Source organism: Malaclemys terrapin, chromosome 23 (assembly GCF_027887155.1).
Source record: "Malaclemys terrapin pileata isolate rMalTer1 chromosome 23, rMalTer1.hap1, whole genome shotgun sequence".
Taxonomy (NCBI): domain Eukaryota; kingdom Metazoa; phylum Chordata; order Testudines; family Emydidae; genus Malaclemys; species Malaclemys terrapin.
Genome location: NC_071527.1, coordinates 2,038,843 through 2,065,664, shown reverse-complemented (window position 1 = coordinate 2,065,664; position 26,822 = coordinate 2,038,843). Strand labels below are relative to the sequence as shown.

The 26,822-nt window shown below is 44.2% G+C and overlaps 1 protein-coding gene across 2 annotated transcripts in view; it reads left to right on the top strand.

The window, feature by feature from the left end:
• SARNP (SAP domain containing ribonucleoprotein) overlaps positions 1 to 26,822 on the top strand; it is a 49,751-nt gene that overhangs the window by 4,027 nt on the left and 18,902 nt on the right. Inside the window, exons 4-9 of one of the 2 annotated variants that reach the window (XM_054012443.1) lie at positions 2,713 to 2,780; positions 6,047 to 6,098; positions 9,607 to 9,680; positions 10,707 to 10,735; positions 11,369 to 11,394; positions 12,811 to 12,879. In XM_054012443.1, coding sequence (XP_053868418.1) covers positions 2,713 to 2,780; positions 6,047 to 6,098; positions 9,607 to 9,680; positions 10,707 to 10,735; positions 11,369 to 11,394; positions 12,811 to 12,879 — 318 coding nt within the window. The remainder of the gene's footprint in view (positions 1 to 2,712; positions 2,781 to 6,046; positions 6,099 to 9,606; positions 9,681 to 10,706; positions 10,736 to 11,368; positions 11,395 to 12,810; positions 12,880 to 26,822) is intronic. The other variant, XM_054012445.1, reaches the window with a different exon arrangement.

The window sequence follows — 26,822 nt, the reverse complement described above, 5'->3', positions numbered from 1 at the left end:
CGAAACTTTACTCATGTGAGTGGTCTTCAGTGTTGCAGAATCTTGTCCCAAAATACTACTGTATGGAGAAGCCAGGGTAAATCTTAGCCCCTTATATTGTTCACTCAAAAAAATTAATCGCGATTAAAAAAAAAAATCATGGTTAATCGCAGTTTTAATCGCACTGTTAAACAATAGTATACCAATTGAAATTTATTAAATATTTTGGATGTTTTTCTACATTTTTCAAATGTGTTGATTTCAATTGCAATAGAGAATACAAAGTGTACAGTACTCACTTTATATTATTATTATTACAAATATTTGCACTGTAAAAATGATAAAATAAATAGTATTTTTCAATTCACCTCATACAAATACCGTATTGCAATCTCTTTATCGTTAAAGCGCAACTTACAAATGTAGATTTTTGTTTTTTTGTTACGAAACTGCATTCAAAACCAAAACAATGTAAAACTTTAGAGCCTGCAAATCCACTCGGTCCTACTTCTTGTTCAGCCAATCGCTAAGAGAAACAAGTTTGTTTACATTTACGGGAGATAATGCTGCCCGTGTCACCCAAAAGTGAGAACAGACGTTTGGATGGCACTTTTGTAGCTGGCATTGCAAGGTACGGTATTTACGTGCCATATATGCTAAACATTTCCATGCTGATGACGCTTGTTAAATAATGTGTTAATTAAATTTGTGACTGAACTCCTTGGGGGAGAATTGTATGTCTCCTGCTTTGCTTTTTACCTGCATTCTGCCAGATATTTCATGTTATAGTTGTCTCAGATGATGACCCAGCACATGTTGTTCATTTTAAGAACACTTTCACTGCAGATTTGACAAAATGCAAAGAAGGGACCAATGTGAGATTTCTAAAGATAACTACAGCACTTGACCCAAGATTTAAGAATCTGAAGTGCCTTCCAAAATCTGATTGGGATGGGGTGTGGAGCATGCTTTCAGAAGTCTTAAAAGAGCAGCGCTGCGATGCGGAAATGACAGAACCTGAACCACCAAAAAAGAAAATCACCCTTCTGCTGGTGGCATCTGACTCTCATGATGAAAATGAATATGCATTGGTCTGCACTGTTTTGGATCGTTATTGAGCAGAACCCATCATCATCATGGACGCATGTCCTCTGGAATGGTGGTTGAAGCATGAAGAGGCATATGAATATTTAGTGCATCTGGCAACGCCGGCTACAACAGTGCCATGCAAATGCCTGTTCTCACTTTCAGGTGACGTAAACAAGAAGTGGGCAGCATTATCTCCTGCAAATGTAAACAAACTTGTTTGTCTGAGAGATTGGCTGAACAAGAAGTAGGGCTGAGTGGACTTGTAGGCTCTAAAGTTTTCCGTTGTTTTATTTTTGAGTGCAGTTATTTTTTGTACATAATTCTACATTTGTAAGTTCAACTTTCATGATCGAGATTGCACTACAATACTTGTATTAAGTGAATTGAAAAATACTATTTTTTATTTTTACAGTGCAAATATTTATAATACAAAATAAATATAAAGTGAGTACTGTACACTTGGTATTCTGTGTTGTAATTGAAATCAATATATTTGAAAATGTGGAAAACATCCAAAAATATTTATATAAATAGTATTCTATTATTGTTTAACGGCACAATTAATCGCAATTAATTTTTTTAATTGCTTGACAGCCGTATAATTTGCAAAATAAATGCCCAGAATATAAAATCCAGGCGTTTATATTAACACTGTATGATAAATACAGATGGCTGTAGTGACTACATTACGGGGTAAGCGCTAAGTATTGTCTTTTATGTAAAGCTTTCAGCTGTTTCCCAATGTATCTATCCTCACAGCACCCTCCATACAGTAGGGTTGTCTGTAGTATTATCACTGTTTTTACAGATGGGGAAGGTGAGGTAGAGGTAAAGTGACTTGCCTTGATCACTAAGGAAGACTGTTTCAGAACCAAAACTAGAGACAGGCTTTGCAATGTCTACTGAAGGTCAGCAGTCTGGCCCTGGGCTCTGATGACAAGACTACAGCCCCCTCTAATAAATACTAACAAGGCTTTTGCAACAGGCAGTTATCCCACAGCGAGGTGTTTATTGGCCAGGCTACACAGACTTCTGGGGAAGCAGAGTTTGTGTTGTCCTCTGAGTACTCTGAGGAGAGGCCAGCAGTGAGATTGCAGAATGTCCATGTGGGATGGCAGCCCAGCGATTTTAGTCTCTTTCTGCCTGCCTGCCTTCCTTCATCAGGAGGAGTCTTAAAGTACATTAGACTGGGTACATAGGTTCACTCTTGGGCCTCTTAACCTTTAGAGAGACTCTTTCCTCAGGTGTTACTAGGGGCAGCTGATATGTTGCAGCTGACAGCCCTCTGGTTTAAAATCAGAGAGATTAATTTTCTCCTTGGTTTGCCAAAGTCTGAGATGGTTGACCTTCAGTAGATGTTGCAAAGCCTGTCTCTTTTCCCAGGGACTGGGTGGAAAGGGAAAGTGAGATCAGATGTGCAGAGATTCAGGGGGAGAAGGGTGCACTGACTGGGGACATTGTCTCCATTTGAATTCTATATGTAATGTGGAAAAACTTGTTTCCAAGCACCTAGAGCTCTGGGTAGATGTTTTTAAGCCATCCAAATCTGTAAATGTTGACAGTGTTCCCCTCCAATGCCTCTTCCTTCCATTCAGTTGACTGGAGTATTAACCTAACCCACTTTCTCAACTAATTGAATTGCAGGAAGAAGAACAGAAACCGGTAGAGCCTCCTGCTAAAGAGGAAGAACCTCCTGAAAAATCAGCTGATGTGTACGTTTCTGGGGAATGCATGGCTGTAACTGAGGGGGGTATGTCTGGGTGTGGAAACAGTAGCACTGTATGAGCACTCACTAGTTCCATAGTACCTGCTTCAAAGGAGTTGAAATCTACAAAGACAAGTATCATAGGTGTGTGTGCGTGTGTGGAGGGGGCCTACTGGAATAAACATCAGGTGTGCAATACCTTGGACTGCCTGGAATCACAGGTTCACATCCCAGCAGGGTAGGCTCTGCCCCTCATTCGTCCCTGGCAGATAAACTGACTTCCAAGCAGTTTAGTCTGTAGATCTTTTGGAGGAAACTTTGAAAAGCAAGGCTCTGCCCTGTGTGGTCACCAAACATCCCTGACACCTTCTGAGAGAGCAGAATTCTGGCCTGGTGTCCTTGGCCTCACCTTGCTGTTGGACTGGCTACTGCGGTCCACCTCAGAGGCAGCTGCATTTCAGGGGAGCTGTGTATAGTTTGTGAAGGATTTGGGGATGAAAGATAGTATAGAAATGTGAAATATTAATCTGATTTCCAGTCAGTTGGCCTAGTTGGCCTCTTCCTTCTCTTGTGACAGTGTCTATGCTATATATTTCCCATTCGCTCAGGTGACCCACAGTGACATGGAGTCGGATGGAAGAGGATGAGACTAGTAAATTAGTCTCCTCACTTTTGCATCATGCCAGCAAGTCACAGCACAGGATGTCTTTCCATGCTTTTTTCCTTTCATTGTGGTTCCTAAGCATTTGCTTCTGTAGCTCTGAGTTGAGTTTCATTATTAATCTACAGACAGTTGTTTGCTGGATGCTGGGGGTGTGATTTAGCAGTTACTGCAGATATAGAATGCACAGGGTTTAGTGCCAGAAGGGAAATAGGAAATTAGCCTGCGGTTTTGGTTTTGGTTTGGCTCTGCGAAGATGCATCATGTCTGTGCAAAGAGAAGACCCTCTTTCAGATGAACTGAATGGTGGCGTGTCAGAGGGGTAGCCATGTTAGTCTGGATCTGTAAAAAGTAAGAGTCCTGTGACACCTTATAGACTAAAGCATGAGCTTTCGTGGGTGAATACCCACTTCGTCAGACACATGTGAATGGTGGACGTTAAATCCCAGTGCATTACTGGTAGCAAATCCCTGCAACACTGGCGATGCTTTTCTCTGCAAAGCCCTTTGCTGCTAACCCTCACCACTCCTTGGCAGGCAAGGAAGTATTTATCCCCCTTATTTCTGTCAGATGGCAAACTGGGGAGGAGAGAGGTAAAGTGACTTGTCCAGGACCACAACAGGAGTCATTGTCCCTGCTTCGATTGGCATTCAGGACTTTTCCTCCCAGTCCTCTGTGTAGCCCTCACCTCTTGCTACAGGAGGGTGTTTCCAGCATGTGTTTTGCTGTCCTCCATTGCCAGTTACTGTGTTCAAGTAGTCAACATGAGCTTGTTAATGTTGCCCTCTTGACATTCAATCCCGTGCTGTGGGTCAGAACAAAGCCTCACTTAAGCCATCAGGATAGCACATAAGCGGTGCATAGGCCTGGGCCTGGCCCTCTGCGTAAGTGCCTACATTCATGCTCACGCCTGGGCTGTTGGGAGTACCTGAAGGAAGCTGCAGCAGTGGGAATGAAGAGCTCTTTAAAGCATTGAAATGAGACTATAGCGCAGCACATTGGCTTGTTATAGTTCAGATGAAACCATGTTCTGGGGCCCCTTCATCTCAGCTGGGCCAGCTGTAAGTTAAAGGTCTTGTAAGGAGAAAGGGACAATTCCTCGTGTCCCAACCCACATCCCCCATAACCATAAATCAGGTTCTAATGTCCTTGGCTGCCTGGGAGCTCTGGCTGAGTGTGTCATAGCTGCGTATTTGCCTGCATGATTGCCGCCTTACCAGTACTTAAATTGTTACTATGAAAGAGATGAGAGAACCAAACTCTCTGATGTACAACAGTCTGCGACGGAGAGAGAACTGCTTCAAGCTCATTTGAGTTCAGTACTTAATTTTGGACAGCAGGGGGCGTCCTTTATCTGCGTCCCAAACAAGCAGCTCCTGTGCAGGCTGGAGAGGAACCAGTCCTGGTTCCTGTTCAGAATTGCTTCCTGTGCGAGTGTAATTAAACCATTACGACCTTTCAGGGCATAAAATGGGAAAACTGGCCAGGAATCTGGAACAAAGGCAGCACATTTCTCTAAATGGGAGACCTTAATGAGGCTGGTTATGACCCACTGGTTTATGGGAGTTGTTTGGGGGAGGAGGATGCTGTTTCTTTTACCCTGGGAACTTCCGAACTTTCTTTTCCTCCTTTGTTTTCTCCCGCAAACCTCAGCCCTATTTTCAGAGCATAAACTTTGGAGCCCGCCCACTCCATTATATTTGTGTTTGGTCTTCGCTGTAGCCAACTGTGCATTGTTAAAGAAGCGTGCGTTTGAAATATCGCCAGAGCTGAGGAAGCTGGTGCTGACCTGGTGAAAGTAACCGGTGGCCGTGCCGTGAACTAGAACAGAGCAATCCTTTGTAAAGGAATAAAGCTCTACAGGGCACATGGTCCAGGCTTTGGGCTTCTGGTGGGAGCTGAACATTACTGTTGAGAGCCTCTGGGAAATAGCGATAGGTTATTCTTGGGTGTGTGGAACATGTGTGATACTTTGCATTTCTGTATCACCTTTCAAGCAAGCTTCTCAGAGTGCTGTGTGCATGCTGGTTAATCCTCACCTCCCCGCTGTGACTTGGGGAGCATCGAGGCTGCATTGGTAACAGAGCTGGGAGGAGAACCCAAGAGTTCTTGACCCCATTGATCTTCTCTGGCAACTAGGCCATGCTTCCTGTCAGAGCCCCTGATGGAATCTAGGAGTCCTGACTGCTAGAGCCCACCCCCACCCCACTAGTCACACTATTTAGGACCCATGGGGCCTGACTGTCAAGCTGTGGCCTCACCAAGAGAGTACTTCCCTCTGTCTTACCCCAACCTTGGGTAAGGATTGTACTTCCATACCTGGTGTTCTCTTTGGTACCTAGTGCCACGCTTACAGAGGTTTGTCTTGCAAGGGGCTGGAGAGGCGTTGGTGTCCTAGGAGTGTTGGCTGAGGGTGCTTTCGTTCTGTAGACCATAAACCCAGTGATGGTTGAGATGTGTTGGTTATACTTACAGAGGTGGAGGGAGGCAACCCAGTATATCTGCTACTGGGACATATTATTTTAAACTAATAGGAATTCTGTGGTTGGAAATTAGATTGAGTGTCAGTTCCTGGCTCTGATCCATTCTCTTTTTCCCCCCCAATCGTCTAGGGGTGCAGAAAAGAAAGTGGTGAAAATAACATCAGAAATACCACAGATGGAGGTAAGGTTCCTGTCGCCACCCCATCCCTTCCCTCCTTTTAGGGGTATCTGTTTAACCGGTGTGTGTGTGTGTGTGTGTTTCACATTTGGGGATCCCTCCCTTACGTTTCTTATCGGTGTTTCCATTGTAAACCCTGTTAGGTTTTTTAGGGCTTTATATTGTGATTCTGAGTTGCTTTAGGCTGCAGATTGTCTTTAAGAGATGTCGAGCTCTTGGTGCATTTCATTTTGCCACCAGATTTTAAGGTCTGCTCCTGTCAATCGTCTGTCAGTGTATGTCACTTTCCTTTCTTCCTGTCTCATTTCTACCACTTTATTCCTTCTTACCAGCAATCATCACAAGCCACGCATCAGTGCCACCTGCCGGGCAGCAGCAAGCCAAATTCATCCCTAGCTTGTAACTGTATTGCAGTCAGTGATGAACTTAGTCCGTGGCGTCCTCTGATGTGAGTTGGCTGAAGGGATTGCTAGAGAGGAACTCAGGCCTACCTCCATTATCACATGGGCTTTGTAAGCTGCATCTTTGTTCCTGATGTCTCTAAAGCCCTATCACTGGACTGCCGTTCCCAGCTCTGTTAGACTGATATCCTGGATTCCTCGAGACCTGTCAAACTGGAGACGATAGAGCCCTGCTGAGAATACGCTGTAGGGAATAATCCTGTTTGGGATGAACTGATCAGTTAACAGATTCTCATCTTTACCTTTTATGATCCTCTCTCTTTTATGCTTACTTGTCGTCTTTAAAATACACACACCAGAAGCAACTGATGCAGTCCCCTGTGGAAACTGCAAAAGTGTTCAGTCTCCAAAACCCATTCTGCTTCCTCTAATGCTTTTTTCTATTTTGTTTTGTTTTTTTCTCTTGTTCTCCATAATCAAGAGTTGATATGAAAATATGATTTGTCTCTCCTTGCTGTTCAGCCACCACCTTGAAGTTATAATCTTCTGTTTATGACATGAACAGCTCCACAGCAACCAGGGGTGATGTCTGAAAGGGAGGATTATGACTTCAGCTGGGGGAGCAATGAGGAGAAATACGTAAAAATTGATCTGAGGTGGAGCCAGAACAAATCACGAAGTGTCGTCTTCCACGCTTTGTGGGATGCCTTTGTCATTAGCTGCTTAAACAGCTCATTAAATGCCTTCGCTGACATCATACCTACAGCCTTGTTTTCAGTTCCAAACTCCGCCAAGACCCATTCACAAAGAAAACACATTTTTGTTATGTAAATTAGTTTCATGTACCTTTTTAATCAAGACACCTGCTGGAGTAGATGTGTGTAGAATGGCATCCCACTGACGTTTCCAGGACTCCTGGGTTCTAGTCCCAGCTCAGCCACTGACTTGCCATGTGACCTCTAGGGCAAGTCATTTCACCTTCCTGGGCCTCATTGGTTCAAGCGGAATGACATGCAAGTGTAAAGTAAGAGCATAAGTAAATCACGTTTTTTAAAATTCTGTTTTAATACCATAAGGAGCTTAGTGTTACAAAGAGTTAGTAAGTAGTTAAGAACATAAGAATTGCCTGGATCAGACCACTGTTCCATCTAGTCCAATATCCTACCCCCAGCAGTGTCCAATGCTAGCCCTTTCAATGGTAGGTGCAAAAATCTGCAGATAAACTGCCCCCTCCTAGCCCGTAATACTCAGGCTGGCGTGTGCCCAGAAGCAGGAGGGTGTATAGACCTTCAAAGCTCTTGTCTGTGGTTATAGTGTTCACTATAACAACTCTGGATAGTCTTGTTGTTCATATAAATGGTCAATCCTTTTCTGAATCTCGCTAAGCTTTTGGCCTGAATTCTATCTTGGGGCCATGAGTTCATCAGGCTAATGCATGAACAAATATTTCTTATCAATTTTAAACATGTTCCCTTTGTTTCGTTAAACACACTCTTGTTCTTGTGCTATGGGAGAGGGTGAGTTGCAGAGCTTGGTCTAACTTCTCTAGACCATGATTTTGTTACTTCTGACTGCATCCCTCCCATATTGCTCTCTTTGTGAAGGTAAACAGTCCATCTTTTCAGTCTCTCTTCACATAGAAGTTTGTTCCATGCTTGACAATAGTCAAGGGAATGGTTATTGCAGCTACTTTTAGTCCGAGTAACTAAGAAATTCCCAGTTGCTCTTAGCTGTAAAGCACCAAATCAACTTTTATGGTCTTGTATAAATAAGAATAAGGCACTGAAGGCCGATCAAATTTCTTTCCTCCTTTTAAGTATAAAAATACTTAAAGGGTTATAAATAAGTATGTGTGTGTATGACCACACACGCACCCTGTGCTTTCAACACTTCCATCCTTCGCTCCTTTCCAAGGCAGACTGCATCTTGGTCTGTGGGGAAAGGATGGCAGACTGGATCCTTCCTATGGTGAATTTCAGCATTAATCGTATTTTCACTGCTAAGTGATCAACTCCACTCCTGAGCCAGCTGTGTGAATTGTGCTGGTCACCCGCAGAAAGACTTGCTCTAAGATTTAAGGAACAGATTTCTTTTTTTTGAAATAACCCTTCTTTTCAAGCGTATTTCTCCTTTTTGTTTCACTTTAAAAAAAAAAATCTTGTTGTTTTTTTTTTTTTGCAAGTCAGCTGAGGCTGGATAATGCCCTGGTTTCTTCCTGCCGCTGGAGGGCAAGTCACAGTTGCTCCCTTTGCAATCAGTGCGAGGGCTGATGCTGCTTTGCCTTTTGGCACAAGGTTCTCCCCGGATGAGATGCGCAAGGCTTGGCATACCAGTCTGCGCAGCAGCAGATTTGTATTGTACTAATTTGAAAAAGGAAAAGAGTCCGTCCTTTTGCCTCTGGGTCAGTGTGCTAATCTGTCTCTCCTTTGGCAGTTCCCTTTCCATACAGATGTTTAATAAGTACGCTCTGCTCAGATTTAAAGTTGGGGAGCTGCAGGTGCCAGGACTTCACCGGCGAAAAGCTTTCTCTAGGATTAGATTTTTATTATGCGGTTCATCACTGCCATAGAAATAAAGGAGCGCTACATTGCTAGGCCTGTATCCCGAAGTTTAAGGGATGGCCATGATACAGACCATGCAAATAGCAACTCTCTCCCACTGGCTGTGGCATGAGGGCAGAGCTGACCAGCTGCAAGTCTCTGCTCTAATGATCTGTTAAGGCAGATCTCAGATGATTTTGTGATCGTTTTACACCCCTTTTGTATGGTTTTCCCTTCTGTAGTGCCTTCTCTCCAAGGATCTCCAGTCCTCTCAATGAGGCTGGGAAATAGCTCTGTTTTAAGCGGGGAGGGGAAACTGAGGCATAAAGAGGTGGTGAAACTTGCTCAGTCATGGTGAGTTTCTGGCAGAACTGGGGATGGAGCCCAGGAACTCTGATCTCTGTCTTTAAATACTAGGCCACAAATTAAGAGTGGGCTCTTGGCCTCCTAGCGCTTTGGGAATGCTTTCTTGGGGACTGAATGCGGGCATCCCTGGTTTAAGGTGTGCCCCATAACTGGCTGCCAGTGTGGCTGGATTAAGTCTTGCCCTTTTTCTTCTCCCTGTTTCAGAGAATGCAGAAACGGGCTGAGAGATTCAATGTCCCCGTGAGTGTGGAGAGTAAGAAGGCAGCGCGAGCAGCTCGGTAAGTCTCTGCTTGGAGCACTGTCACCCTTTTGTGATTGGTGGAAAACTCCTAGACTCTTGTCTCCTTGACAGCCCATATTGATACGGATCCTCGCCACAGCTCTGTGTGTGGGGATCTGGGGCAGCGTTGGGGATTGAAAGTGTCTGGATTTTTGAGGGGCATGTAAGGTGGAGGTGAAAGCTGCTTCTTAACTGGATTGTCTTTCGGAAAACTGCTTACCTGAGTTTCTGGAAGGCTTTGCCCACTTTGTAGTCCTTGTTGCTTGCCTAAGCATCTCTTGTCCTAGCACATCAAAGCACTTGTCAAGTATTAACGATTGAAACCTCGCAGCCCCTACACTGCTTCCCCCCACCCCAGAGAGAAACGTGGTTTTTATCACCATTTACAGCTGGGGAAACTGAGTCTTGGGAAAGGGCTTGGCCAGGGTCATTATTGGCAGAGCTCAGAATGCAAGGTGGGAGTCCTAGAGCAGAAGCTTGGGCATTCACTGCTAGGTAACATTGCCTGCCTGCCCTCCTGAGTGTCACAGGTGGCTAAGGCAGGGGAAGATGGTGCTCAAAATATGAGGCGAGTGTTTGGTATTCAGCACCTGGACTACACTTTTAAACCTGATTTACTAGCACTGGCACAACATGCTTTGTGTATGTAACCTGTGTCACTTACCTTGATCCTAAAATGCCAGGAAACCGATGCTGCCTACTCCCCGTGATGTAGAACAACAAAGGGAAAGGTGGTTATTGAGGGGCTTTGCAGCTGCTTGTATGGAACAATGGTGCTGATGCTAGCCCAGGAGAGATTTCCTTTTTTCAAAATAAATACAGCAGTGATCACTACAGTAGTAACATGAACTGGAAGCCAGTGTTGCCGGTTAATCCCACCCAAAGACCAATTTGTCTCAAGTACTCTCATGAAGAATTTTTGAAGGAAACGCTCCTGCTACCTCTTATGCTTGGCGAGTCAGACACTTTCCTACCTTATATTGGAGCCCTGAGTCTCTGACAAAACTCTATTTACTTTCTACAGGTTTGGTATGTCCACAGCTTCAACTAAAGGTAAGCAAGTCAAGTAGAGCTAATCTGTAGAATTAACCCTTCTGCAAGTATTTAACACCTCCTATACAGAAAAAGCCAAATGGGACTTCGTGTGCTTCCAACTGCTTGTGCCCCTTTCCCTAGAGATCACCAGAATCAGTGGGCTGGAAGAACACAGGACAGGAAATGGAAATGCATTGTCTTGGTCCTTTTTCAGAGTGGCTCCGAGCTACCCTAGTCCAGTAGACACGAACAGCTAGATTTTTGTACAGCACCCAGTTGCCATGAGCAATCAGTAGGACCTGGGCTACCTTTAAAAATACCACTCCTAATTGTCAAAGCTCTCAGCTACCTCACAAGAAGGCTATCTGTATTTTTACAGATGGGGAAACAGAATCAGGGATGAAGTGATTTATCTCCCAGGTCGCGCAGCGAGGCAGTGTCAGAGCCAGGATTAAAATGGACTTCAATTCCTGGCTCTCACTTGTGTTTAGCTCGCTAGAACATGAGGGATACCCAGCTAGTTCTGTTCAATCATGATCCAGTGGAAATTGCTTAAACTATGTCTTTGCCAAGGGGGTCAGAGAACTCTGTTTTAAAACTGTTCTTGCCATTTCTGATCACTAACTGTGTCCTCCCCTTTCCCAATCTCAGGTCTGTCTGCAGACAGCAAGCCTACGGTAAGGAATGCTTATTGCTTATAATTATAGCTGATCATGCCCTTTAATCACAATACCAAAAGTGTTTAGCTTGTTCAGACAAGTCTTCATCCCCAGGAGTAAATAGTAAACCCCCAAAACAAACCAGGTAGGATATGCATGAGGTTGCTTAAGGTTATACGGGCATTAAGTTTGCTAGGACCCCCTCCTCTGTGCAATATTTGGCTGTCTCTCTCAGCTGACCGCACTCCTGGATAAGCTGGTTTTAGAGCTAAATGCCTGAAGGAATAAAGGCAAATATTTTATTAATATTGCATGCGAGCTTCCCGCTTGTGTGCCTGGTGTTATGTCTTTGCCCTTTTTGCTTGAATTGATATATGCATTGCTCCAAGAACCTAGATTCTGGACAGCCTGCTATTTTTCTACAGTAAATGACCCTTCCTTTCTAATGTCCAAATGGTTCACTATTCTACCTCAGATTTCAACTGGAAATGTAAGGTATTAAAATACATGGAGAGCTGAGAGTTCTGGGCAGCCCGCTTAGTACCTTTCTGCTTGATCATGGTGAATTATTGGTGCAAAATGCAACAGAAAGCTAATTTAAGCAAGTTTTGGGTCTAATCACGGTTTCTCTTGGGCAGTGTGTTTTTGGAAGATGTTTTGCAAATACTGCTTAGAAGTAGGTTAGTGTCAGGGACCCCATTTTCTTCCATGGCACCACATACTGTAGAAGACTTGTCACTGAAAGCCATAACTGGGCTTCATTAGACTGTGGGATACTTCCCCCAAGGGAAACCCTATTGCTTGTGACCTGGGCAAAGCCAGGGGCTTGACTAGATGTGTCCTAGTAGTTCCTGAAGAGTAAGAATGAAACAGTGGTTACTGAAAACGACAGGCGTTGGAGAGAGATGGCTGGTTTGGTTGTTTGTCTGAGAGGCAGTAAGTTTCCTTCCATTGTGTTAATTGTATCTGGCTGCTGAAGGAAGAGTACTAAGTTCATTTGATTTACAGTTTAAAAAAAAAGAAAAAAGAGGAAACTGAACGAGCTGGTCCTTCAGTGGGAGAATTCACCATCTGTAGCATTGTCCTTTGGGCTAATACTTGAGCTTTAAGAGATGCCCATTAATGAAACTTGGGAGCAGAATACAGCTCTCTGAAAGTTCTTGACTGCTTCATTTGGGGCACTGTTTTCTTCCCCTCTGTAGCTGACAGGTGTCGCTGCTGAGTCTGCCGACCTAGCACAGAGAGGGAGTGCTCACAGGAGTGTCCTTTGCTCGACCAGGTTTTCCACAGACCCATCAGAATGGGTCGCTCTCTATCCAGGGACCCTTCTCACGAGCTGCCCTCTCCCAACCACAGTTGGTCTTTTAGTTTTCCTAATCTTACAGTTCAAGTGACAATGACTTAAACGTTAAACTGTTTCCTGTGTCTTTGTAGGTAAACATGGATAAATTAAAGGAAAGGGCTCAAAGATTTGGTTTGAATGTCTCTTCAGTCTCCAAGAAGGTAAGGTGCATTGGCCTCTAGGACACTGTCTGCACCTACAGATTAGCACAGTGCTCAGAATAGTGAAAGTTCTAAGTTGTCTTCCTTCCTGAGATTTTTACCTTCTGTCGCTGATACAGCGCTCCATGCACCACGCCACAAGAGGACTCTTGTCAGCATCGTTTTCCTTACCCCTGTCCTTTCCTCTCTTTGTTTGGCTGTAATTTTGTTGGTTTTGAGGAAGCCTGACTGCCAAGGCGCCAGGCTGGTGGATAGAGGGCTTCCTTCCAGGGGCTGTCAAGATAAACTCTTCATAAAATATTACAAGTGGGAAGGAGAGACAGTTGAGGCTTTATAACTGGATTGTTTTCAGGCATTTGGCTTGTGTTGTATAGGTGGATAGACCTGATCGGCCCTCACAACTGATCTTTTTCCCCAAGGTAATGACTTCCTCTGGGATGAGAGGCTCCAGAGCTCAGTTTGAAAAGTGTCTCAAAACTGTAATTCATCAAATGGTTGAAAATGCCGGACAGAGCTCTAGGTCCCCTTAGCCATCAGGTTCAAAGATTCCTGTATGTGTGCAGGATTTGACTGAGCGCGTCTGCTTGGAAATACAGCGAACGAAGCACAATTCCACCTTGCCTGGAGAGACTGGATCTTTTTGGTGACAAGATGTTGAGTGAGTTGGGAAGGGCAATATAAATGTCAGGAGGGAGAGGAAGAGCGTGGTAGCACAGGCATCGTCGCCAGTACAATAATCCCCTGCGTAAAAATGTTCTGCAGTAGGAGAGATTAAAATGGACAGGGGAAAAGAGCTCCTGTTTGAGGGAGACAGATAGAAAAGAGAGGGATCAGTAATACCCTCTTATAGCAGCTTAGATCACAAAACATCACACAGGAATAACCTTCTACTCCTCTGGTATGAAGTGCAGCCATGATGTACCAGTGCACAACAACACTGCACAATGCTTTAGGACAGGAAGTGAAGAAAAATCTTGTCCATTTGCAACGGCTGTGCTAGTGGGGTTTGGAAACCCTTCCTCTCTCTTTGAAAGAGTGTAAGGGGATGGGTTTGTCCTCTTCCCTCCACCACTGAGAGATAACCCCCACTTCTCCCATGGGGTTTGTACTGTGGACATTTTAATGCATCCATTTCTTCAGCAAGTCAGAGTGAAATGCCAGGCTCTGCAAATGTGGAGCCAGGAAGTTCAGTGATGTAGAAAATAACTGGTGTTGGAGGCCACTGTTCCTCCCCCACACATCCCTTTGGGGGTGGGGGAATCAGGCAAGTGCATTAAAGCTGGAATATGTGGAAGGGCAGGTCAGGGTGAGAGGCTGCTCAAACATCATTAACCCTGTCACAAGGAACTGTCGTTTTTCAGGAAGGATATATGCCGTGTCAGCATTCATGGCTGCAGCTTGCTTTGGGTGGAATAGTAGATCTGGGGCTTGGTAATGAGTCAGCATTTCTGAGAGGGCCTTCAATGATTTCCTCTTTTTGCTCCAGAATCTTGGCGATTCAAAGCAGCCAAGTGCTGCACCTGAGCTGAAGGAGTGCTTTACAAACACAAATGCCAGGCGAAGTTCATTAACGAACTGATCCCCTTCTACAGATGGCGGCGTACCAGGGTGAGGAAACGACATGCCCAAGGTCACACATCCATGGCAGAGTTAGGTCTAGCATCCAGTTTGCCTGACTTCCAAATGCCGTCCTTGTGCCTTTTACAAAGCGAGGTGTCCAGCCTTTGCAGTGCTATGTCGTTTGTTTGTTTGTTTCTGTTCTATCAGGAAGCTGAGTTCACCGGCTTAGCAGTGGCTTCTCCCACTGAGCGGAACGCTCTCACATTCCTGTGAGGAATATTATTGGTTACTTTAATTAGCCTGTAGTATTGTACTGCCCACCTGGGTGTTCTTTATAGCTTTTCATTACAGAGGAGCCTGGCAGTTGCTAATGTTTACATGTGCCGGGGCAGGTTTTTATACCCTGCTTAGCAGCAAAAAGTTTACAATAAACCATTGTCTCCACGGAGCCACACTTCATTTCTATTCAAATTGGTTTGGAAGAAGGGAGGGCCAGGGGTGGTGAGAGAATCATTGCTTAAGGGGGATTTCAGACCTGCTGAGAGCAGGGAGCAAATGCAGAGCTGCATTAGTGGCAGAGAACTCATCTGTAGCTTTGAACCCCCTGACTAGCCCTCCAGGGTGAAATCTTTCAAGTTTAAAATCCTCTTCCTCTCCACCTAAAGGGGAGGAAAGGCCCCAGTAGTTCAGAAGGGTCCTAGCAGGAAAAGGTTGATTTTTGGCAGAACAGAGGGCAGGTGCTTGCTTGTGTCTTGGCGGTACAGGCCCACCAAATTAATGTTTAAAATAAAACCAAGCAAGCGTTTATCTCCCCCTAGTACTAACCCCCCCCCATCCTCTCTTGTGAAGTCTCCTGTTAAAACACACTCACTCTGACCTGAAGCTACCATCCCTTGACTCCTCCCTACCCCATACACGCACTTATAAATTTCCCTCTCTCTGTAACGCTGAGAGCTCTTGGCTCCCCAGGGGCTGGAGTTATAGCTGCATGTTTTATAGGTAGGCTTAGTGGGAGTTTGTGATGCAGAAGCATTTCTCCAAGGCGTTGGTTTGCTTTTTTTCTATAAAATAGCCTCGTAAGTCTCCTGCTGAGAGTGTTGCCACCAAATGGAAAGTCAAAGCTCTAGGGATAACATAAAAGCCCAAAGCCCCCCCATGCCCAGCATTGGATTATCAAATACCTTTCCCTATCTGAGCAGATGACCAAAGTAATTGGCTTTTATGTTTCTCCTTTAATGTGGAGGTCTGAAACTGCCTTACAGACAGTTGGCTGACTAACCCTCAGCCCCATGGATGTTGAGATCAGAGAGATGAAGTCACTGCTTTGAGGTCATACACTAAATCGGGGCAGTATTGCGAATCGAATCCGGAGTCCTGAATCCCAGTTCCCTACTCTAAGCACTAGAAACACTCCCTCCCAGAGCTGTGAATGGAAAAAAGGAGTCTTGACTCCAAGTCTCTTTAATCACAATGAGGGGTGTGTGTGTGTGTACACACATTACTCAGTGATACCACATGTGGGAATGGTTGTCCATGGTACAGAGTACTGTGGTGTCCAAAACACCAGGTTGTGATGACATCAAGTGAGTTAGACTGGAAGAGGCCAGTTGCAATGAAGAGCGCTTCTATGTATTCTACATGTCTTAGAGATGATATGGTCAGCTGGGGTTAGAGTGGGGAAAACTGGGAGGTAGGACTTCTGGGGTCCATTCTCTGCACTGACACTTATTCAGGTAAATTGCTTCACCTTTCTGTGTCTGTTTCCCTATCTGTAAAATGGAGTGAGAACCTGGCTATTGTGACGCTTATGTAATGCCTGTGCAGTTCTTTGAGAGCTCCATAGACATGCCAGCTTGATTATTAGTCAGCAGTGATGGCAGGTTGCATGTTTTGGTGGAGAAAGTAGTCTTTGTGGCTACGAAGAGTTAAATAAAAATTAACATGGCTACCAGTCACTGCTCTGGCTTAATTCTCTTTAATAAGGATTTGTTTTACAGGTGGCAGATGAAAATTATTGCACTCATCGTTTGAGATTAGGTGGACAGAGCTGGCAGGCTGATTATTTCATGTGATATTGAGGGAGAGCAGGGGTCAGGAGCCCAGCAGAAAGTTTGTGTGTGTACAAAATATCTAAATGAGAGAGAGAAAACAATTGGCTTAATTGTTTGGCTCCCAGCGAGCTTATAATAACGTGCTGAGGAGGAATCCTTTTCCTGCCTGCAGTCTTTCCAAGCACCCCCGCCAACGCCGGATGTGAAAATATTAACCACCAAAGAAGCAAAGGAGGGAAAAATGCTTATGTTGGCAGATCAGGATGGAGAAAACTCCCTGAAAAAGAAGCCCCTTCTAGCTACCCACTAGGGATTTATATTTAATATAGAATAAGACCAGCTTGGTGCTCTGTGATGTTACTGGTAATTGCAAATGGCTTATGGTGTGTTAGGATGGTGAAAGGTCATGAGCTTCATGTCCGTATTCAATCTGAGACTTCCTAAACCCTCCATCAGTTTAGGTATCATGTGAAGCTTCCTCCAGACCTCTGATATGGAGACAGTTATAAATCCACAAAGCTCAATCTTCTGGAGCTCTGTAGTTGGTACAAGAGAGACTAGGACTGGTTCTTGGCTTGTTTTAGCAGCAGGCTCCATTCTCGGTTATATGTCTGGTTTTTTAAACTTTCTGTGGACTCTCCAGTTGCCTCCTCGACCTTGCTTGCCTCTGCTCATGTTTTAGGTCTTCCTGGCCATCCCTTCACACAATCACAGCCCTGTTGGCCCAGGAGTCTTCTCTGCAGCATCTGGAGTAGTCTTAAAGGACTCTCTCAGATGACACCTGAAAACATCCCTTCTATCTTCTTCACACCTCTTAATTTCTTCTTAACACACCTCCCTTCACTATTGTTTTTGCCCTCTGTAGTGCCTTGTGGTACGGTTTGTATAAAAGGTGCTACAGGAGAGTATATTCACTCTGTGCGTGTGCACATACGTACGTACATACATAAGCACATCCCTGCACCATTGTGGTGCTTGGATCCATATAATAACTTGTGTATATCCTGCACCTTTGAGCACCTCCCCAGTGTTCTGCCTACTTTCTCTTGCCCACCTGGACTGCTTCGAATATTCCAAACATCTGAGCAGCTGCTTACAGCTGGGAGTTCTTAAAAATCAGCCTGCCACAGAAACGTTTTTCTCCTCAGAGTAATGCTGAACTGAGGTTCAGCACGGTCACTGTTCAGTCCTAGACCACTACAAGGTATCTGGTACTTTGTGACAAGGTGGGGCTACAAACTGGAGCTCTGCCTTTAGAAAGGAAAGTTTTTCAGGGGGATGCACGGTATTTTTTCCCTAGATCTGAAACTCCCATGATATTGGCTGTTTCAATCTTATTATTTTGAGGTATTTAAAAAAGTTGCTCTAGGTAATTTGTAGAGGATTTTCTGTTTCCCTCCGTGTTATGTATAGTTGGACTAACAGTAACTAAGGCATCGAGATTTACAGGTGGGGGGAATTAAAAAAAAAAAAAAAAGTTCCATTTTAAAAAAACAAAACAAAATTCTAAAACATTTGAAAAATCTTTTGCTGTAACACACAGTAGGTAGGTAAAGTGTTTTGGTGTGGTGTGGCATAGAACTCTTGTGAGCCCTCATTTGGGTTCACCTGCACAACTTGTCTTCATTGTTTGAAAGTTATTTGGAAGAGTCCCAAATTCATGCTGCTAAAACCCTTTATATTACATCATTACAGATATTCAAAAAGGAACCTCTGCTATCTACAGTGTCTAGGCATTAGGGAATATCTCTTTACATAGCCTGAGAGCCCAGGAATGGCCCTCAACATCTTCTGCCGCGGCCAGAGCAGCAGTGCGTCTATGTAATTAGCTCTTGCATGTTGTATACATTTAGTAAACGTCGTCCCTTGGACCCAGTTGTGCCCCTGTGATTCCTTCGACTTAAGATGTATCACTCTATAAGGCAAAATATGAATGTGGGGATACCACTTCCTAAATTAGGGCTTATGGCTACACTTAATAGTTGCAGATTGTCTCTGAATTTTTTGGAGCATATATATACTATGCACTGATATTTGGAAGCCGTAATTTCCATGTTTGTTTCAGAAAAAGCTTGGATAGAATACCTACGTGACTCAGGGTTCAACTGTGTGTGTGTCTGAGAGAGTCACACACCTGTACGCATCAGAGTCTAGCAGTCTGGTATGTTTGTCCCCCTTGCTGCTCCTCCTTCCCCCGTCCCCTTAAAAACCGACCTCCCTGCTTTCTAACTTGAGTAGCTGTGAGTGCAGGCCTGTTGGGTTAGGGTAATGGGAAGTGACAAGGTGAAGAATAGTGCTGGCAGTTCTGGAGATTTTAACACAAGGGTGCAGTAAGCAAGGCTGCCTCCTCCCCCGCCCATTGGCTTTTCTCTACCTAATGGCCTGCGCATGGCTGCGTTGATGGCACAGGCTGCACGGCTAAAGTCGGGCTGTGAGTGTCAAACATGGATTTGTTTTCCCTCCTGTAATAAGAATGCTTTCTAGTCTTTTACTTAACACTCCTGTCTCCCCTCTTGCATGCCCCCTCAGCTCCTTGGTCTCAATACGTAGATGATTGTATTTCTAATCATAGCCCCTGTCTGTGTTATCATTAGCTTTCTGTGGCAAAGACCTGATTTGAAACTGGACTCAGGAATGGTGGGGAGGGGGAAATTTCTATTTTCACATATTGGTTTGCTGCTAAGTTCAGCGCCAGACCACCTCTTGACAAAGGCCAGTGAGAAAGCTGTCTCATGCAGGCTAATAGTGTGCTGAAAAAGAAATGCACACTCCGATCTGGGCCCCTTAAGAATAGGGCAGGGCAGCACTGCTCAGGATGTAGGCATGAGAAGGAATAACTCAGTAGAGCTAGCATACACGTGGATAATGTACTGGTTTGCCTGAGAAAGAAACCCAAATCCTAGTGGGGCTTAGTGAAACCAGTAAGTGCCTAGGTGCAAGGTGAATGTAGAGAGTACAAAGATATTTATAGCTGATTTTTCTCATAAAAAGAGCAGTCTCACAAAAGAGCTTTGGGGAGGGAACTGGCAATGAGCACAGGGGAGAACTACAACTTGCTGGGGGACACAGAGGTAGACCAGTGGTACCCCTGGTAAATTTCTGAGCCCATGTATCCTGGCTGGAACATAGTGGAACCATCGAGGGAGATTTATGGTAAGTGATGAGTCCTCACGTGTCTGCCACTGAAAACAAATAGGGAAGTTTGTGAAATCCAGCAGCTTATCCCCTGGAGGATTTTCAAGAGCTCCAAACTGGAGGGAATAGAATCCAGGGATAGGGATTGTAAGAAAGGACCTCATTGAAAGCTCCAATTGGCGGGGAGGGGAAGGTGAAGGCTGCGTGTGCTCCATTGATTATATGAGCTACTGTCCAATCAGCTTTACCCAGAGTAGTTGATACATGAACTAAACTACCAAGACCTCCCACCAGAGACCTTAAAAAAAACAAAACAAAACAAAAAAAACCATGTCAGCAGGTGTTTGGAGATGATGTGCTTTGGGTGACAGCTGCCTTAACAAGAGGCCCAGACTGGCTTCCTGGTTCATTCACCCTAAGGTGCTGAGCCCCTACAACCTCCCGTCTTATCAGGCTGTAAAATGTCACGTCCCATACTATGGGTTATGTAAGGATGGTCTTATCAAAGCAGATTTCTCAGTTCCATGTTGTTTGAACTACCCAACAGGTGTTTAAAAATGGCTCCCCAGCCCAAAGTGAGCCTGACTGCTGTTTTCCAGCATGGTTATTCCTAATGCCCTGGTTTGGAGGTGTGTGTGTTTTTTTTCAAGTCCACAGTCTTAGCCTCTAGTTTTATAGCAAGGTTTATAGTCTAACTTATTACTGTTAGATGTGGAGACAAAAGCATCTTAAAGCTGTGCTAGACTAATGTGGGTTTGATGCTGTTATGAGCCTGCAAGCATGTAGTTGAATTCCTCTGTAGAGAGCAGAATAAAAGGGGCCTTTATGAAATAATAGGAAATGTGAACAGACTGCAACTATCTGAAGATGGGCAGGTCTGTCTATCAGGTAGAATTCCTTTACTGGATTGTAAACTTTTTGTGACAGAGACTGTCCTGACATTGTTGCTCTGTAATGCACCTAGCAGGTTTTTTGGAGTGCTAAGTAAACACCATTGCAAGAATTCTTGACTAGTAATGGTTGTGTTCAAGTTATCCCACTCCTGGTACCTAGCTATCTCCCTGTGCTGACTGAGATTATCTGTATGGTCTACTTAGTCAACACTGCATACAGCAGTCTACATCTGAACTTAAGGTAGGGGAAGTGTGGATAAAGAGCCATTGCTGTCTCTGTTTTGTGAGAAGAGTGTTCTTCCACTGAAGGAAAAATAATCCTTTCCCTGCTGTCTGTAGCATTCCTGTTGCGGGCTTTTTGAAGGACACCAAAGTGCCCAGTTCCCATTGACTTTCACTCTTGGACACCTTTGAAAATCCTGTGCACAATTGCTGCTTGAGGTGTGGATGAAGATCTGTTGTAATTTAGAGAGGCTTATTCTTTTAAGGAGTTATAGGGAGGTTTGAAAATTGCTGATTCCCCACCCCCACCCTCCTCCATCTAAAACCAGATTTTAAAACATGTCCATGGTTAATCAAAATGTAACGGGAGAAGTTTGACGAAGGACTGAATATCCCCTGAAGATTAAATGCGTGAGTTTGAGCTCCAGCATGGAATTCATTATTCCCCGATGGTTAAAAGTGAGACCCCAATAGAAAACATTAGGATGAAGTTACTTTTCTTTTCATTCTGGACTTATATAATTCATTTACATTTTGAATAAATAACAATTTATCCTAAGATGCATTTTGATTTTTAATTTCCTTTGAATGCAAAAATGTAAGTAGAGTTTTTTTTTTTTAAATTGGAAATCTGTGTATTTGTTGAAAATCTTTGTAAACCTACTTAGAAAAGTAACATTTCCTTAAGGGATGCTGAATGCTTTGCAGAAGGTGCAATGACACCAACCTGCCTTTCTGTCTCTGTTTGTGAAAATTAGATAGTTTTCACCTCCTTTGAAGAGGTTATTCTATCGCCAGGGCATTTTAAAGAAATAGGAATCAGTAAAAAGTTGCTCTCTGAAAGGGACATCATCAATTTGAAATCTAATTAATGTAAACAGTTTAAAGCAGCTCCAGGTATGACACCTTCCCTCCCGAGTCTGTCAGATCCTGTGGCTTTACAATCACATTTTCCTGTTCTTTTAAATGTTTTTCCTTGCCCCTGTTGCTTTGTTGAATGAGCCACATAAATGGGAAACAGTGAAGCTGATGAGATACAAGTGCACTTAACTGCACAAAGTAGTAGGGCCCTTAGGTGTTACCTGTAACAAATTGTTCAGGGTGGTGGTATTTTTGGAGACTGTGCTCCTTCAAGCACAGAATCCCAATCTCATCCCCATGTGGTTATAAATCTCCTGGGAACTCTCTCTCCTGCTGGCTTGGTAGAGATGAGGGCGCTTCCCTGGCATTCCCCTAAAAAGTCATTTGCCAGTGGAGGCTAAAACTTGGCCACCTGTTGTGTAGGTCACTCTGTCTCTATGGATTTTGTCCAGTTTGCTCTTTTCTTGTAACATGGTTGCCAGAGGAGGAGGCAGCCATTATTCAGACCGTCACCAGCACCTACATTGGAAGGGTGGTTGGAAGTGGTCTTTGGATGACAGAGCAAACCCCTCCAGATTCTCAAGCCCCTTCCTTTGCAGCCCTGGTGTCCTCTTTGGTTGGCTCCTTCAGGATCCTTTTGCAGTAATCTTGGTCATCTCTTCTCTGAGCTGCTGCCATCTCCTGGCCTTCCCTTGCTATCAGATCCAAAGCTCTGCGGCTAATGTAATTTTCCGCCTGCTCTGACCACATCTCACATCTCTCCAGTCCTGTCACTGGCTTCCTTTTCTTCCACATCAACTTCATGCTCTCATTCCTTGAAACAGATTTTAAGCTGCTCGTTCCTGTGGCCTGCACTTTCCAATCTCCATGCTGCCTATAAGCTCTGACCAGTTTTCCCTGTGTCAAGTATTTTCCCTATCTTCTTCGATCCTTCCTCCAAATCCAGTTCTTCCAAGCAGGCTTCCTCTTGTTTCTGACCTACCAACCATCTCTTTCAATGTACATTTTGATTTTTCCAGCGTGCCTATCACTGTTGTATCTAAGCAAAGTCTTCAAGGCATTCTCCATGTAGTGAACTCTTCACCTCTCCAAGGTTCTAGGAGTCCTCCCTCCTCTTCTTACCAAGGTTTTGCTGTCTCTGTGGCAAAGGCTTTAATAAATGTACGGGCCTCTAGTTTACTCTTATTTCTTCTGGGAGCTCATTCCACCCTTCTTATGTATTCATGTTAGGCCGCGTAGGATTGTGACCTTTTAAGGCAGGGATGGTGTCAAGTTCAACCCATACTTGTTAGATACTATTTAAACATAATTCCAAGACCTAGGGGGCCAGAACCCTAAAGGGACCTCACTTTCTGGAACTGCTGTGTGGAAATCAGCCCCTTTGAGGTGGCTCAAGTTGGGGGTATCCAGACATTGAGGCCCAAGTATCTGTCTAGGCTAAGACTTTCCAGTGGTACTAGGATTTTTACCCCTTGTGTCTGTTTAGTATGTTAGCCTTTTTCTGAGTTGCTGGCAGCTTGTGTGCCATACCACTCTTGTTGTTTTTCCTTTTCTCCTGGTTCTCAAACTCTTCTGTAAAATGGACCTTAGAGAGAGAAAGAGGGAGGGTCTCATGGACTTCTCCTGTTCTATTCATGTTACATCCCGGTGGCAACTCCAGCACTGAGCAGCTTATATAGAACAATAGCAACAGGAAAGACCTGAGGGTATTTGTGGCTTTTGGATACAATTTAGAAGCTGGAAATGAGGAGGAGGTGGCAGAGCCAGGACCATGTGACCAGTGAGTGCTATTGGGAGGAGGGGAGAACCAATGTCCTACTTGAGTTTGAGCATTTTTCTTCCTCCCTCTTTAATGGAAGGTCTTTTAGTCCCTCTTGATAATATTAGTGTCTTTCTCACGCTTCTTCAGATTTTAGACACTGGACTATAAAATCCCTCTGTCTTGTTTCTCTTGTCACACTGGTGACACCATCTGTTTGTCTCCTCGTTTTGGTTACTGGCTTGTGAGTGGTTCTCTTTTTGGGGAGGGTTGCATCTCTCTCCCCTCCCCCAAACAGTGCACTCTAAATATTTCACTTGGTGTGTTTCCGCTAGGCATAGGCCAAACCGAAACCCTGCATTGAAACAGTCCATAACCTTTGCTGTGTTCTCAGTCCTAATCTGAACTATGCAAATGCCTTCTCTCAAATGGACTGAACCACCTCCTCTCCTCCAGACTTCAGGGTGTTTTGCATATTTCAGCTTGGCCATCATTTAATGAACACAATACCCAGAGTATGCTCCCAATTTCAGATTCGTGGCAGGCTGCTTTCCCAAACAGCTGCCAGTCTAGGGGAGAGGAAGAAATGGTGAAATCTAAAAACTCGGTAATTGAGTGGTTCCGGCGGGGACGTTCCATTATTTCGTTGTCCTTTTGCTTTGCCTTTCCCCTTTTTAACGGCTTTAATGTTCGTAGTAATGTAGTGTTTACAGTTACTCCTTTCTTCGTGTTTGTCTCTTCCCCTCCTGTTACCTCTTTGCACGCGCTGACACACACACGATGTCATGTTAAAAATAAATGACGAGGAGCTGCAAGGGGTCAGCAGGACCCCTGATCTTTTCTTTATCCACAGTGCCATTTGAAAAGGATTTGCGTCCCTAACAAACCTTTAGGGAGTGGGGAAGGGGTTGCTTAAAGGGAAGACAATGCTGGGGGGGACTCTGTGACCTCACTCTGTCCAGTCATCTGGTTCTTCGTTTGTCCCTGCTGTGAAACAGAACTTATCTTTTGTCTGTAACACAAATACATCTTTTCCCCACTCCCCCTTTCCCTTCTATTATGGTTCAATCAATGATGTCATTATGTGTGCCATTCAGGGGCTGTTGAACCACTTGGCTGCAGGAATTTGGAGGAGCGACTGGGGGAGAATGGCAAACTGTGCTCTTGCTCTTAGCCTTCAAGGATCTATTCTAATTTGAGGGAGAGAAACGAAGTCAGGTTTCTCTTTAACCCCTGTTCACCAGGGAAGACAAAAGTTAAACCAGAAAACCCAACCCACATAAAATGAAGGGTGAATGAGAGAGAGGTAGTAGCATGAACTGCTAGGACTTTCTTAAATAAAGGTCTTAAGCCTATACAAATTCTGTTTGCACTACCACCCTCTGAATTTTTCAATAAAGATATTTAAGAAGCTTTCTCCATTGCTCTTAACCAAACTGTCAAACATCTCTGCTAGTGCTACTTGCTGTAATTTTACTCCCTTCCCCCATCCGTTGGATTACTTCTCTTCCCCAACATTTTTCTGAAAGTACTGACTACGGAGGGAGTCCTGTGAGTTCAGAAACCTACCATGCAGTCAAATTAATACACTTTCAGTGAGTTGCTATGGCATTCGATTTGGAATTGGAGAACCCCTTTTGCTTCGATGGGTTTACCTTTTAACACAGTCTTGCAGAACGCTGTGGAGCCTCGCTAAATGTAACTGATCCAAAACACATTACATCAATGGAAGACTCCCATGGGGCTTTGGGTCAGGCTGTTAAGAGTATTATCATCCCAACTAATTCAGCTTATGGAACATGCTTAGTCTCACATCATTGGAAGCCTGCTTTGATTTAGTTATTTAATAAAGGGGAAAGGCTTTCCTAACTCAGCCCAATTCAAGGAGATATAAGAGTGCATTTAAAAAGTTCTGAGATTACTGGAGCTTGCTCAGAGCTGCAAAATGGATTGATCCAGATCAGACTGCCATGAGATGGATCTGGATTTAGGTTCAGGCCCATCTCTGAGTAATGCCTTTGTTTATGTATGTCAGCTTTCCTACAGGAGAGTCCCACAGGAAACGGCTGTGTAAAACCCTGCTGCCCTAGGCATAAGCTGGTTTTTTAAACGTAATATTAGTTTAGCTGTAAGGGGATTCTGATTGACCTGTCTTTAACATAGTAGATTTATATTGCTGAGTATTTTAACTCTATTTAGAACAAAAAGCAGTAAGTCTTTTGGACAAAATGTATGAGTGGGTGGGCTTAAACTCCTGAGCTTCATGGTGGTGTTGGAAAAGTGATTTGCATTAAGGTCTGGGATTTAACCTGACTTCGGTTACTAATAATTTGGAACTTCCTAACACATCTATTCCTTGCTCTGGCTATTCCCACTAATAAAAAGGTACAGTGTCTTCTGGAAAAAGGAACACTTAAGATCCAAACAGAAATGAAGGAATAGCGTTTAGAGGTTAAACTGTCTTAAATGTGTTTGGCCAGCATATTTTTCTCTGCGTGTGATCTGAAATCCTTGAGAAATGTATGTGGAGATTTAAAAACTAGCAACCTTTTGATCTTGACAAAAGATTTGCAAAAAGTCTGCTCCTTCATTGACCTGCCCATCTCCCTGAATTTGGGGCTGCTTTTGTTGGCATCACAGAAACCTTAAGCCGTGAAGCAAATAGAAAAGGACAAATATGTATTACTTTTCTACTGGGTGTACTTCTACTGCCTTCTTATTCCAGACCAGAGAGACGCTCCTGAGTATTTTATAAGGCATTTGAAGTAGCTAACATCCAGAGTAGCTGGACTAATTCGATGGATGATATCCAGTCTGCTTGAGGATAGACCAGTTTTGCAGTACTTGCATGCCTTTTAAATAGGGCAACGGATAAACTTGGCATAATAAAACTCTTGCTTTCCGAGTTCAGAGCGACGGTCTTGTGGCTCTGGCTCCGGAGATCTGGGTTCAGTTCCCAGTTCTCCCCCACACTTTCTGTGCTCCCTTGAGCCTGTCGATTAATGTCTGTCTCTTCCTGAGCTGCAAAGTGTAATCCACCTGATGTACATCTACGGCCATCGTTACCGTAGCATCTGAGCACCTTATCTTTGTTGTTTTTACCTTTACAGCACCCTGTGAGCACCGTTGTACAGATGAAATTGAGGGCCAGAGAAATGGGTCATTGGTGGCGGAGCAGGGAGTTGAGTGCCTTGGTCTCCGGCATGTCCCAGGCTGGTACCCTGGACACTGGAACTCCTTTCTCCCTCCCTCTGTCTTGTCTCTGAAGATTATTAGCTCTTTAATGCAAGGCCAGTCTCTTGCTCCATGTTTGGGCAGTGCCCGGCACAATGGGGCCCTGATCTTGGTTGGGAGCTAAGCAGTACTGTCACACAAAACTACATTTTTCAATTCTCCGTTCACCTTTAATAATTAAACGCCAGTAATGCCTCTGCAAACCAGACTACAGGGGAATTCAGCCAA